Source organism: Engystomops pustulosus, chromosome 2 (assembly GCF_040894005.1).
Source record: "Engystomops pustulosus chromosome 2, aEngPut4.maternal, whole genome shotgun sequence".
Classification (NCBI taxonomy): Eukaryota; Metazoa; Chordata; class Amphibia; order Anura; family Leptodactylidae; genus Engystomops; species Engystomops pustulosus.
Window position 1 is genome coordinate 71349242 of NC_092412.1, and position 14836 is coordinate 71364077.

General features: G+C 39.6%; 1 protein-coding gene across 4 annotated transcripts in view; it reads left to right on the plus strand.

The window, feature by feature from the left end:
* Positions 1–14836, plus strand: part of ENOX1 (ecto-NOX disulfide-thiol exchanger 1) — a 355077-nt gene that overhangs the window by 259657 nt on the left and 80584 nt on the right. For all 4 annotated transcript variants that reach the window (XM_072135263.1, XM_072135265.1, XM_072135262.1 and 1 more), the window contains one exon: positions 6196–6360. In XM_072135263.1, coding sequence (XP_071991364.1) covers positions 6196–6360 — 165 coding nt within the window. The remainder of the gene's footprint in view (positions 1–6195; positions 6361–14836) is intronic.

The window sequence follows — 14836 nt, forward strand, 5'->3', positions numbered from 1 at the left end:
TACTGAGAACTAAAGGATGATTGAACTTTTAGTTTCCAGTGGTGGCCATCTTAGTGATAACTCCACCTACTTTAGAAAGCCCATAGCATTTTGTGAATCACAAAATCAAACTATTTAAGCTCCATTTTCTGACTAATGACATTGAGCTTTCAGTTTATGGCATTATGGGTTTTTGTATCCGACATTCATATTCCCGGAATACCCCTTTAAACATCAGTTCCAAAGCCAGTTTTCTTATAACTCTATATTGTTCTTCCTAGGAAATTAAGAATTGATTGACAACTGGGTGTTACCAGTTGTGGTGTTGGGGTGGATTACATAGCTACTATGATCTGAACACAGAATAATGTTCAAGGAAAACTAGAAGTATTATAGGAGCCTTTAGTCTGGGGGCCTTCTCTATGTAGCTGTTTTTATTGATGGGTGCTTCTGCGGGTTCTGTGATGGGTGCTCACTAGCAGATAGGCGTGACCATTGCAAACAGTTATATGAATACCTGAATTGGCTGCTACATGAAGCAATATGAATATTTAAGTTTAAGTTTGAAAAATATTGATGATAGTGATTTGTAAGAATTGGAATGTAACTTTGAAAAAAAATGTGTTCTAGAGGAACAGACTTTGTCATTGAATCATTTATATGTTTGAAGATGGAGCTAAATGTATGAATCTTGGGAATTGATTCATCATGGAATTTTCACTTGACACTTTTGTCTTAAGGTAATATAAAATGTTCATACCAAAGCTGACAGCTAAATCCTCAGAGTCAAATTGTAACATAGCGAATGGCCGAAAATGTGATAGACTAGCAATTAATATGTCAGATGTATTTGAAGTACAGAATTATTACTGGCATTTCATTGCTCTTGGATTCAGCTCCATTGATTGTCACATGTTACATTATTGACAGGCTCATGCTTCAGTTCTCCTAACAACTGTCTCTTATCAGAGATGGCTCTCTTCATTTATGGCATCACCTGTTTCTTTACAAGAGATCACTAAACTGCAGGAAATACTTTGTGTCTAAAAAATTATAAAACCCTTCCAGTACATTAAACACACCTGCTCCTCTAGTGACAATTTGTTTCCTCTATTTTCAGTTTATATTAATAAAGAGGGTATTATGTTACCATAAAAATAAATAGATCACAGTTTTTAAATATAATCCATAAGCCTGCTTTACCCACAAAACAAGCCTATAGTTGGGTCAGTCAAAAGAAGGGGGACTCAGCACAGCACTCTAAAACACTAGATGTGAGTGCTATGTCTCCTCCATTCTCTGTACTCCCCAGAAGTGATGGCATCTTCTGAACAGCCTGGCTTACACATCAGTCTTAGCATTTAGTACGTATTGTAGTCATAAGGATTTAGTAGATTCTAGGTCTAGCTTTGAAACAGTGCATAGGTGTATATGTGTTTGTATGTCACTGTAACTGTAATGCTTGTAAGTAAGGATGTGAAGATGTAAAACTGACTTTGAATTTGTCAAGTTAGGGTCACATTTGTGCAACAGAAGCAACACTATCAAGATTATTCAGCGGCTGGGCTGCTAGTAGTAATGCATTAGAGGAGAGCCCAGCCTTATGGGAAGTTAGGAAAAGATGCTCTGACCTCAGTGCCCTTAGCAGAAGCTGAAGATAATTTGTCAAAAAGGACTGTTAGATATACCACAATGGATCTCAGGCTAGGAAGAAGCCAGCAGCATGATGCAGGTATTGTTGGAATTGGTGTCAAAGGCTCTCTCCAGCTGTGCTAAAGCTATTTTTGAGCAGGTAACTTTAGAGTTATGCTTTAACTCTTTACAAGCAGCCCACTAAATGTTCTAATCGTCTCAGAGACCGGAATTATTAGCCTCTCTGTCTGTCTGTCTGAAGTGGCCTTGCCACAGAAAAGTTTCACATACAATTGATCAGTGTAGGAGAAGGAGCAGAAAAAGGCACACATTCCACTTCAAGATTTAGTTTTTCTTTCTGTAATATTTTTGGTTTACAGTTGGTCCCCTACTTAAGGACACCTGACTTGCAGATGACCCCTAGTTACAGACGGACTGCTCTGCCCTCTGTGACCTCTAGTGAAGTTCTCTGAATGCTTTACTTTAGACCCAGGCTACAATAATCAGCTGTGAGGTGTCTGTAATGAAGTTTTACTGATAATCCTTAGTCCCATTACAGCAAAACATTTTGAAAATCCAATTGTCACTGGGACAAAAAAATTTTTTTGCCTGGACCTGCAGTTATGAAATATACAGTTTCGACTTGTATACAAATTCAACATAACCCGGGGACTGCCTGTATGTCCTTTCCATCATTAAAGGGGTATTCCCATATGATCATTCACATTTAATGTAATTCATATACCGGTATAAATATTTCTTCAACCGCATGTAATTTTTTAAAAATGCCCCAAAGTGAAGCCAATTTCCTATAAATCATGTTGTCCCTTAGAAACGCGACAGCTGTCCTTGGATACAACCACCCTCGCACCTTGGAAGTAGTGGCCAAACATGTGCTTCTTAGCACTGCCTTCCTACCTTTATTCAATAGTCATTACCACAGGTAATGTAGGACATGCAGTAACTTCCGGCCAATTCATATGCAACAACTATTTGTTCTTTGTGCAATCACTCCAGCATAGGTGATTGTACCCAAGGACAACAATCTTGTTCTAGGCAACATAGCTAAATTTGTGGGACATTATCGTTACAAAGGTAATTTTTAATGAATTCAATTTGAAGAAATGTATATAGCAGGGGAATTAAATCAAATGTCAATGCCCAGTTGAGAATACCCCTTTAAAGAAGCCACAGGAGCTGAATTTTACATTTTCCACAATCCAATATTATTGTACTATATTTCTGCAAAACTGTATATCCTGCTTCACATGAGTCCGAGGATGCTGGGTGACACCCCTTGTGGGAGATGTTAATGTTACCATCTTGTTTGCTACCCAGGATGATTCTGGCAGAACTAGAGAGGGGCCAATGTGTCAAAGATTAATAAACAAGGGAAAGACAGATGGAAAGAATACAGCTTGCAAGTTGCTGGGTGACTGGGTGACCCAAAGATTAATTTGTAGAATTTCCATATGGATAACTATTGCTTTAATTAGTTACTAGAAGAGCAGGTATTGCTGCCACTGGCAAATAATATGGATTTACTTGATTACTTGATACAGACACTAATAAATTCAAGATATGCACCCACTGTGCTATTTTTATTTATAGACCAGGTTACTAAATTAAACTGAGCATAAAATGATATGCATATATTTGGGGGGTCCTACTATATCTAACCTAGATGGACTTGTATCAGCTCCCATCAGGGTGTATTGTATGTGGGCCCAGCTGTCAGTTTTCAGTTCACATTGAGAATAAATAACACATGGACTGTCTTTTTCATTCTCATATTACATGTGTGCATTTTCTAAAATTATTTCTGGATCACACTTCTAAAAGATTCACATTACTACTCAGAAAATATTATATTTATTGCATTTGTTGGGCTTACCCAGTAAGAATGCCTTTCTTTTTGTCACATGATTGCCCATCCACTTGTGCAGCCACCTGCAAATTCTGGATCATAAAACTATTTACTTCTAAGTATAAAATATAATGTTCTCCTTTTATATCTGCCATTGTGCAGTGTCATAATCTGTTAAACCCTTAATTTTCTGCTTCTGATCTTGAAAGAGTATAAACTATTTTATAGTTCTGTGCTGGAAACAAATGTGATATTATTGGATTTGGTGGAATATCAGATGCTGAATTATTAGACCTAGTCTGCTGTTTTTTTCTCAGCACATTTATTGAAAGGTAGAATGTTCACAGATTAGACAGTTCCCTGCACCACTTTAAAGAGAACCCGTCAGGCAAAATAACCCCCTAAACTAAATATATTCTCATAAACTGCTATTAGAAAGTATTGCCTCTATCCCTTCATTGTCCCTCTACATGCCTGTAAACCCTAAGCAATGAGGTCCTAAAGCTGTATGCAAATGACCTGTGAAATGTCCAATGAATCATTAGCATATTCAAGCTGTCCGGCTTATTCATGAGTGGGAGGCACAGCCACACCCCCAGTGCTTGACTGACAGCCTGTATAATGGTGTGAGGCTGTATAATGATATGCTTCCTGGTGCTAGCGCCCCCTGCAGCCTGTGTGTATAGGAGATTATGAGATTCTTCACAGAAAAATCACAAATTTATTAAAGAAACAGCAATAAAAACACTTAAAATGCACATTAACAAATCTGTGCAAAATTAGGCACTGGTTACAATACAACCAATTGTAATTCCCCTCCACACTATCCCCATGTATATACTGATGCAAGCATGCCACAAATGAAAATATGAATATACAAAGTACAAACCAAGTAACTCAATTCCCAGTAGATAAGGACTGAAATAACCTAAATGTATGAGCATAATAAGTACCAGTATAGCCAAATATTACCTAGTTCAGGCTTGCATGTGGGGTAGTGTGAGCAAATGCCCACGTGTATCGCCACCTGCTGTGGCTTCCTCAGGGGTAACTTGGTGTCAGTAGACTGATGATATTTATACCAAAGCTATTAACTGGTCAGCCAATGGCAGATAGCATGTATCAGCCACGAAGCTCCCGCGATACCACTGTCTGGTGCTTTGGAGGGAAGGTAAGTGTACAACTTTTTCATTGCGCCCATGTAGGAACCTCATACAGGTCTCTAAACCGCCGGTCTATTAGTACTTGTGGTTGATTTTGTACCCCGAACTGCCCTGACAGGTTCTCTTTTAACTTCATCTAACATAGTTTATAGGGGTTGGCCACTTTACCTCATGTTTTTTGTAGTGTGTGTAAGGGTGGGGGGCAGGATATTAGGTAATTTACCAATATACATCTATTAATATACATCTGCACCGTTTTATTGATGTGTAAAGTAAAACCTTCTGTTTTTTTATCTCATCTGCCAGAAAAGTCTCAGCTTAATAAACCAGCAATGTATGTCAAAATGAACATTTGTATTCTGAATGTACAGATAAACACAGTCTGAACATACAGTGCAGAATAGCAGTACCCTATATACTTGTGTATAAGCTGTGTTTTTCAGCACAAAAAATGTGCTGAAAAACCTCACCTCGGCTTATATACGAGTCAATAAAAAAATAAACTCATATACTCACCCTCTGACGCCCTGATGCCCAGCACGGCTCCCCAATGCTCAGCGCGGCTCCCCATTTACGAAAGCTGAGTAACAACCTATCTTGCACCGAAAAAAATATTAGGGTTATCACAATGCTATACTGGAGTCCTGTATGACAAATCATAAATAACATCCTTTGTTGTCATTGAGGGTGAATTGAGTAAACTTTATGTTGAATCATTATATTGTTTCTACCCATACTTAAGCCTGAATTTGGTTTAGGACAGTTTCTCGTAACTTGGCAAGCTTTGTGCAGCACTACATAATCTGTGTGCTATATAAATAAAGGAATTATTATTATTCTCGTGAAACCTATATATTCTAAAATTGTGACATGCTGGCAAAAACCATGATAGTGTGTATGCCACAAGTGAACCCCTGGATGGCTTCACACTTATAAAACAGCTCATTGTTTTCTTGAAAGCTTGTTGTTTTGTTGCATAGCTTTCTGGATCAGTAGTGGATTATAACATAGGCAGTTCGGGTGGTATGCCGCTGCCCATGGCCATCCAAATGTAACATCCCTTTAATGAAATAAGAGTAAATTGTAGATGTCTTTCTAGCCTGCAATATTCTATCCAAGTCTCAAGCCCTGTTTAACCCTTAGGGATCTACCAAATGCAAGAAGGCTTTTGTATTAAGTCAGAGCAGTATCTGGATACCCCTACACTAGAAGGGCATTTGAGGTAAAGAAACAGTTTTCTATGAAGGAATGAGACGATGTGAGAAAGCCTGTGCCAAACCAAACAACTGGCGTGGGGAAGCTGATGGTGTTCTCGGTGTCTGGTTTCAGATGTCTGCAGCAGTGATTTGATTTTGTTATGTTTTTTAATTACATAGCATCCCCTTTGATTTCCCTACATGCAGTGTTTACAAGCTGTTCTGCCCCCAATGAGTAAATGGCTTATAACACACAGGGAGGTCTGCACTATCCCAAATGTTCTTCAGTGAGACATGAAATCTTTAGCATTATGTCTTCTTTATTTCTAAGGTGTATTGCTATTTTGTTTGTTTGCAGACTCTCTCTGCGTCCCAGGCTTTGATCCAAACCTAAGCATGATGACTGGCATAACTCCAATCAATCCGATGATGGCTGGTATGGGTCTCATACCACCTCCACCACTCCCTATTGTGAAAGAAATTATTCACAGTAAAAGCTGCACCCTCTTTCCTCAAAATCCTAGTAAGTTCTCCTGATCTTGTATAAGTGGGCTATGTTTTTAATTTTAAGATTTTTTTTCTAGGATTCCAAAATAAGATGGACATTGTTCTTGACCTCATATTTTGTACATGGTTACTAAACTTTATAGGCTTATCTGAGCATTTCATTCAACGACTACCTGCTCGTTTCAGCATTAGCATTTAGCATTTCTGTATTCAGTTTGCTATTCTTACATTCACACATTTGTTTGCCGTAGCCTGAAGCAGCTGAATACGAGATTGCAGTCCATATCACAATCACTGGGTTTTCACACATGAAGTTAGAATATTATAAATTAATACTGTAAAATGATGTGTACTTTTATAAATCTGCTCATCTTATGACATACATATCCAGGTATTTCCATCTAAGAAGAAAGGTAAGGTCACATCTATATTTAACATTTTTTCATTCCACATGTTTAGGAGTGTTTCCAAAAATGTTTGTTAATTGCATATATATATATATATATATAATATATATATATATATATATAAAATATAAGTCACATGCCTGTCCAACATTTATGGGGTATTTTGCGGAAATGATGAGCGTGTTTTCCTAGTTACCTTCATGGCTTAGCACACTTGTTTAGCTCAATCCAGGAAAAAATTCCTATGACTTCTGAACACAGTTTATTTATTGAAGTGTTTACATGCTGAGACTACAATTCCAATGAATCCTTGCCCAGCAGGTTTTGTACATTGAGCCCCTTCTTCTCCCTTTCAGCTTACGCTGTGCCAAGTCAATAAAGAAACGACAGCCCAGGAAGTATTGATGGGAAGCCAGGCTCTTTTCAATGAGCAGCATCATTAGGTTGAGCTCACTAAAAAGAGCAAACTCTTCTGGCTCACAATCGTCCCCCTTGTTAACTGTATTGGGAGAGAGGTCCATGTTAGATCACATGACAACCTAAACAAGCAGAAATCAATGGAAAAGACTCAACACTACGGAAATGTATGTTATGGATATACGTTCATTTAGTTTTTTACATCGAAGATCCCTTTAAAAGTTCTGACATCTTAGTAGAGCATATATGTAGTTCTTGAAAGTGAAAGAGTTCAAGAATAACTCCTCCCTGTCTTGCTACATTCTTTATTCATACGCTCTCTGACAGTATGTACATAAAATAAGAGTGCCATGAATCCTTTCCTAAGAGCCCAGAATCAATTTTTTTCCCTTGGGCAGAGTGAGATAAAATTATTTCACTCCTTCATTGTCTCCATACCCTCTGCATGATATGCAGTCCTGCCAGCTGACTCCATCCGTCACAGTCTGACTGAGCCAAGATGGTCTTTCTTCAGACTGAGCTCCATGGCTCCAGTTTAATATTCATTGATGCAGTCTTTGCTTTTCTCAGGGTGATTTAAGCCCCACTCAAATGCATCACATTTAAGTATTCATGAGCTACAGTAACCCTTTATTCTCTTTATATTATTGTATCCTTGCTCCCAGATACTATAGCTGTTAGAGGCCTTCACTGGCTACAGTGAATGCTGTATACTTCAGATTTAAGATGATGATTTGCCACATTAGACAAGGCAGTCTAAAGCTACTAGATTTATCAACATCGTTCATGCTATATTACACAATTGGTTTTTAGTTTTCTTTTTGATTGGTTCTTTTTTTTACAAAAATCTACTTTTAAATCTGCTAATGAGCATCACCAGAGTCCCCAACCCTTCCTGCCTGTTTTCCTCACCCTCTGCCCTGCTAGAGAGCTGTTGATGTCTCCAGACTCTCTGCAATTCCTGCACATGCGTGGTCCGCTCTTTATTATGAATCCAGCTGTTCAAGGAAAAGACAGATGCAGAAGGTCTTCTTCACACTGGTTACAGGGGTTTTCCCACGAAAGAAAATTCTCACATTTCAATCCCCTAGTGATGTTAACACATTAGCGATAATTTTAACCCCTTACTTTACAATGTTGCTCAGTGTTATTGCAGTGTTAGCTCCTATCACTCTATAGGCTGCTCAGTGCAAAATTCCAGAGGAAGGGACGGGACTCTCTAAGCAGACACATTATGACCCATCTAGTTCTGTGTGGTGACAATGTGGTTAGATTATCAGGGTACAAGTGTAAATACATCTGGCTTCTGACATTGTACTCTGACACATAGAGAGACGAGACAGATCAGAGATGAATAAGATTTCACAGACTTTTACACTGTTAGGCTGCATTCACACACATGTATGGGGGACATATATACGGCCGATATACGTCCCCCCTACACTTCTATGGGCTCATGGCATGGTATGGGAGCGGTACTGTGCAGCACACGTGCGGCACCGTACCGCTCCATAGCCTGGGAAAAGATAGGACATGTCCCATCTTTTCCCGTATTACGGCGCTGTGGCCCATATGTTCCTGTGGAGAGGGGCAGGGGTTAATGCGGCACTCACCTCCTCCTCCTCTCCCCGCGCTGCCGTGTGCCCGCCGTGCTACGGTGCGGCGGACACACGGCAGTGTGCATGTAGCCTTAAACTGTGAGCTCTGCTACATCTCACAGATATATGCCTGCCTCCCCTTCCCCTGGATCACTTATCTTCTTGTAGTTGTAGCCCCTCTCTGTTCACAATGTCCTGGCAGGAAGTGATGAGTGTCTGTGAGCTCCAGGGGGCATGGCTACAGACACACAGCATAGAGACAAAGAAATCTCATCTGCACAATCTCACACAAAAATCCAAGATAGCGGCCACCCGACCCTAAGGGTGATGTCAGACGTGCCGCCGTTGTTTTGCATTAAATTAACGCAAACCACCGGAGACTCGTTCCCGATCGCAGGCGTTACCATAGAAACGCCAATGCGATCGGGCCGCAGCCCACCCTGGTGGGTGCGGCTTTGTCTGCGTTTGCAAACACGTCTGACATCACCCTAAGTCAGAAGTAACAGGGTCATGTATAGGGGCAACTGAAATTGTGTACAGCAGGACTGATAGAGACAGGTTGGACTCATATCTGTGAAATGCTGCATTTATGTTAATGACAGGGAATTAGAGAATGAGTGATTTTGTTATCCTGAGTACGTATAAGGCGTTGCATTTCACGTCAGAGTTTGATCAGGGAGCGATCAGGGTTTGGTCAGTGAAAAACGCACATTTTGCATCAGAGTGCAATCAGTTTTCAGTCCGAGTTTGTTCAGTGTCTGTTTTTCACACACTTTTTGATGCAATTTCAATGCAATTTCAATGCGTTTTCACGCGCAGAGAATGCGTGTGAAATGGACTCAGGACTGAGCTCTATCTTTTCTATGGCAATTGGTGCGTGAAAAACGCATTGCACTTGCAAGTGTCTCAGACTGCAATGCGTTTTTGATGCATCTCCATAGACTTGTATGGTGCGTTTTTTCAAGCACGTGACTTGCAAAAGTAGAGCATGTCGAGATTTAAACGCGCGTTAAAAAAAACACGCTTGTGCGCGTGAAAAAAAATGCAAGTCTGAAAAGACCCATTGATTACAATGGGTCAGAGTGCAATGCAAGTTCTGCGTGTCAAAAGCATGCGCAGAAAACGTGCGTGAAAAACGCAAGTGTGAAAGGGGCCTAAGACTTTTGTCTTTTTGCCTGAAATAATCCTAAAATGGGTATCACGGCACTTGATGTGCCTTTCCTTTGCTCGCCATGTTATAGTCTTTAAAATAAAGAAGCAGCCCAGCTCTTGGTGCTATTTGTATACAATCACCATTGCTGCATCACACCATGAATGGACACCCCTTAAAGAGTGCAATGACATATCTATAAGAAATGTCTGATCAGTGAGGGGGGTCTCTTCATGGGTGGTTCTGCTAGTTTGAGGCATAAATAGTGGTGTGAATTTTTCCATAGAAGCTCGATATAGTTCAGATTCCAATACAAGATGTTAAAGCTGGCAATAGCAAAAAAAATATATTAAAAAGTTAATGTTTGCTTTGTGAAAAGACTATATGTGTGAATTCCTCAAACTCCAATTACAAATCTAATTCATAGGTGAATGGCAATTCCAGTGAACACTTAATTGTCAGTACTGAGCAGAGATTGAAAACTTATTTAAAGTGCAACTTCACTTCAGGGAGTATCAATGGGAGCCGTAAGTCTATGTGATGGAATTTCTATTATACCCTTGTTGCTGACTCCAGTGTATAAAATCCTTCCATCCTTTAATGATATCATCTATTGCCAATCTCATGCACATAATGGCAGGGACTCCCTGATTTAGACAAGCAGTAGATTGACAAACCTACTCCGGCACAAGCTTCACATCTCATAGTAATGTTAAATTTAGACGTCAGTGCACTCTCGCTGCGTCTTTAGAATGGACCCCATTGCCTTTCATTGTGTGACAGAGTGATGGTTGCTGTTAGAATGATTACACTGTTCACGTTGCCCTGCAAGTAATTTTCCATTGTTTTCTATGTAGCAACTAGGATGAATGATGCCAAGCAGCTGTTGCTTATTGGTGCGTCATTACAGAACCATGGATCCTCTATATATTACTAAGACTACATGAACACAAACCTTGCAAAAATCATCTATGAAATACATACACTAACATCCTGGCTAATTTGCATCAATGTGGCATCCGTGAGTCACAGATCCTCGTGAAATATAGTCTTTGTGATCCGTGAAAAATGGTTCTGAGTAGGACACACTCCTCCAGAGGCAAAGTCCATTCAAATAATGGTGGGCACTGATCTATTAAAAGTATTGGATTTAGTGAAATTGTGTGATGTCCATTGAAAAAAAAGACAGATTTTTACTGGTGATTGCATTTCCTTAAAGGGATTTGCCCTTGAAAGGAAACTCTAAAATATAAACCCTTGAGTGTATTTTACACAACAAACATCATTTTTCCCCTTAACGTTACAATTTTACTCCTCCTTATTGCTGTTTTAGCTCCTATAACTCAGTGGTGGTCAGTGCAAAATTCCAGAGTGTGGGTGGCGGCTCTCAATGTGATTATCAGTATCCAGGTTTATCTACACTTTTATTTAGCTTCTGAACATTCACTAGTATTTGACACAAATAAAAGAGGGATGAGAGAGATCAGAGATGAGAAATGATGAGATCCATGAGATGGGTGTAACACACAATGACACTCTCCAGCTCTGCTAACCCAGCTATATCACACACAGAGTCAGTTCTGCTGTACCTTCTTCCCCAGATATTAGGATCTTATCTTGCATGTAGCTTGTAGATTTAGTCTCTTCATGCTGCTGTTTTGAGTGTGAGAGTCTGTGTGTGAGATTGTCTTGGAATTGAGGGGGAAGGGGCCGATGCATAGACAACGCAGTGTGAATCAGGAGAATCTATTCATGAGAAAAATCAGAAGATTAACGGTCGGATTCGAAGGCAACCAAAGTGTACACCAGGACTGATAGAGACAGGTTGGAATTATATCTGTGGAATGCTGTATTTTTATTAATAACAGTAAATTAGAGTGTGTCATTTTACTATCCTGAGTATATTTAAGAATCTTGTCTTTGTGGGAATACCCCTATAAGGCTTTTACAGTATGACATTGTCTACATCTACATCTTAAAGGGAACCTGTCACCAGAGGCATTCCTCTACACCACCAAATGTACCTTATGTGGGCTGGTAACTGTTTTCTACCAATGTCTTGATAAATTGCCGATGCTGCCTATATAAGTTATATCCTTGGACCGCTCCCAGTCAGGGGCGTGGGGTTCGGGAAATGGCACTCAAGCAGTCACCCACCCTCAAGGCCACCTTGTCAGGTAACCACTGCCTCCTTCCCTCAGTGGAGCTGATGCTGGCCCTGCCTACTGGATCTGCCTACGAGTCAGCACGGCTGGCTAGAAGATGCGAATTTTGTAACAAGACGGCGGGAGGCAGCATTGACTTGGTGACTGCTTGACTGCTGTTCACCAAACTGCACCCCCCTGACAGGTAGCTGTCCAAGAATATCATTTTATTTTTTTTTTATAAAGGCAGCATAGGCAATTTATAAAGACATGGCTAGATTAACAGCCCATATAAGATACGTTTGGGGGTTTAGAAGCAATGCGACTGGTGACAGGTTCCCTTTAAGATGCAAGAACAGACCATAATTGCTTATAAAATTAGTTATTAACTGAATTAGGTGTTATGACAACATAAATATTTTATCTTAGAATCTTCTTTTTATATTTTAGTCCATATCCAACTTGCCTCGGTGTAAATATACAGGTCTCATTTTTTACTACTAAGTAAAAGAGGACCTGCCACCTGTGATAACTGCACTACGAGCTGCTTACTAAAGTAAGCAGCTCTTATTGCTACAACAGACGCAGCAAACACTGCCGCGCTGTACATGAGAAAACGCCGGGTGTATTCATGAGGGGGCGGTGACTACCACATGATGCTGCGTCTGTTGAAGTAAGCAGCTCCTTGTGCCGTTTTTACATGTGTAAGGTCCTCTTTAACCCTTTCACGACTCGTGACGTAATAGCACGTCACGGGTCGGCCGCGGGTGCATGGAGAGGGCTCACAGGCTGAGCCCTCTCCATAGCCGGTAAGTCTTTGCTGCTTGCCGGTTAACACTTATCGCGGGTGTTAACCCACACATCGCCGGCAGCTTTGCTGGCTTCAAAAAGAGGGTGGCGCATGGGCGTGGTGTAATCAAGAAGCGGAGATCTGTCGCTATGACAGCCTCGGGTGCTATCAGCACATTGTAATGAATGAGGAGGAAAATCCCAATATGCTGCCATACAGTAGTATGGCAGTATATGGTAGGATCAATCAGACAACCTAGGGAGTCTGAAAAATAGTAAAGTATAAATTAAATAAAGTTTAAAAAAATTTTTATAATAAAAAAACCTAAAAATTCAATTTACCCCCCTTTCCCTAGAACTGATATAAATATAAATAAACAGTGAAAATTACAAACACATTGGGGTATCGCCCCATCCAAAAATGCCCGTTCTATCAAAATATAATAACGGTTTTTCACAGCATTTAACCAGTAACGGAAAATAGCACCCAAAGTCGATAATGGCACTTTTTTGCCATTTTGAAAAATATAAAAAAAATCTATAAAAAGTGATCAAAAGGTCATACATGGTAGGAATGAAAACTACGTCAAAAGTCGCAAAATAAGATACCACCCAAAGCTCTTTACACCAAAGTATAAAAAAGTTATTAGCGCCAGAAGATGGCAAAATTAAAAAAAAAAAATCTACACAAGTTTTTAATTTTTGTAAATGTATGAAAGGATTATAAAACCTATACAAATTTTGTATCCCCGTGATCGCCCCGACCCAAAGAATACAGAAGACCTGTCATTGGCCCACAAGAAAACGCCTCAAATGCGTTTTTTCACTAATTTCACTACATTTTGAATTTTTTTCCCGCTTCCCAGTACACGGCATGGAATATTAAATCCTGTCACTATGAAGTGTAATTTGTTACACAGAAAACAAGCCGTCACACAGCTCTTTACGTGTTAAAAAAAAAAAGTTATAGATTTTTAATTGTGGGGAGTGAAAAATGGAAATGAAAAAATAAAAAATGGCAAGGTCCTTAAAGGGTTAAATAAATGGCTGAGGGTAAGTTCATATCTCTGTTAGGTCTTTAATTTTATTTCCTTCTGTTTATTGTTTGCCACAAGCAGGAGTTGTTGAACACAGAACAAGTGCAAGTCTTTGTAGGAACAGAACATGAGATGAGATTGAGTGGTCACGCATGAACGCTTTGCCCATTCATCTTTATGGAGCGGATGGAGATTTCTGAGCGTCGTACTCGGCGAGCAAGGAGGGATCCAATGAAGTTACTTCGGAACCCCAGTTTTCGTGATCTGTGGTTCTCCCATCACTGAGACCTTCACAGATCAGGAAGTTAGGCCTTGTGGATAGGGCCTAACTTATTTTGTGGGAAAACCCCTTTAACTTTTTTTTTACCAGATAATTCTAAAAATAATCGAGATAATAAAGATTAAATGTAAATTGTATAGCATCTTCTTAGCCGGGTATGTGTGTGCCCGCTGTTAGGTTATGTTTCCTCTGTTCTGGCATTCTGTTGTTTATCTGAAACAAGACAGCAGCGATAACCAGCAGAGTTTTTCATCATAATGTCAGAGCTTTGTGTTTTCTTCTTCCTTTTTTTTTCTTCTTTTGATGTCGTTTAAGTGTAGTAGTTGAAGAACAATAAAAGTGCACCATTTCTTGTGTTTGTTTATGAAGCTAAATTTTACAGCTGGCACAATATGCATTTGTTACCAAGAAAACTTTGTGTGAAAATACAGCCATTATGTATAATTTGTCATATTTGCCCTATAACTGCTACTTTTTATGCCTTCAGATTTGCTGATGGTTCCCTTTTTACTTTCAATAATGTTCTCTCTCTCTTTTGAAAATCTACTGCCTAGCTGAGACATGGCTCATGAATTAAATGGGGTTATTCACATGTAAAGAAGAAAAGCTTTGCAGATTTTAAGGCAGGATAGATTTTCAAATCTGTAAAAATCCTATTATCTAGTGAAAT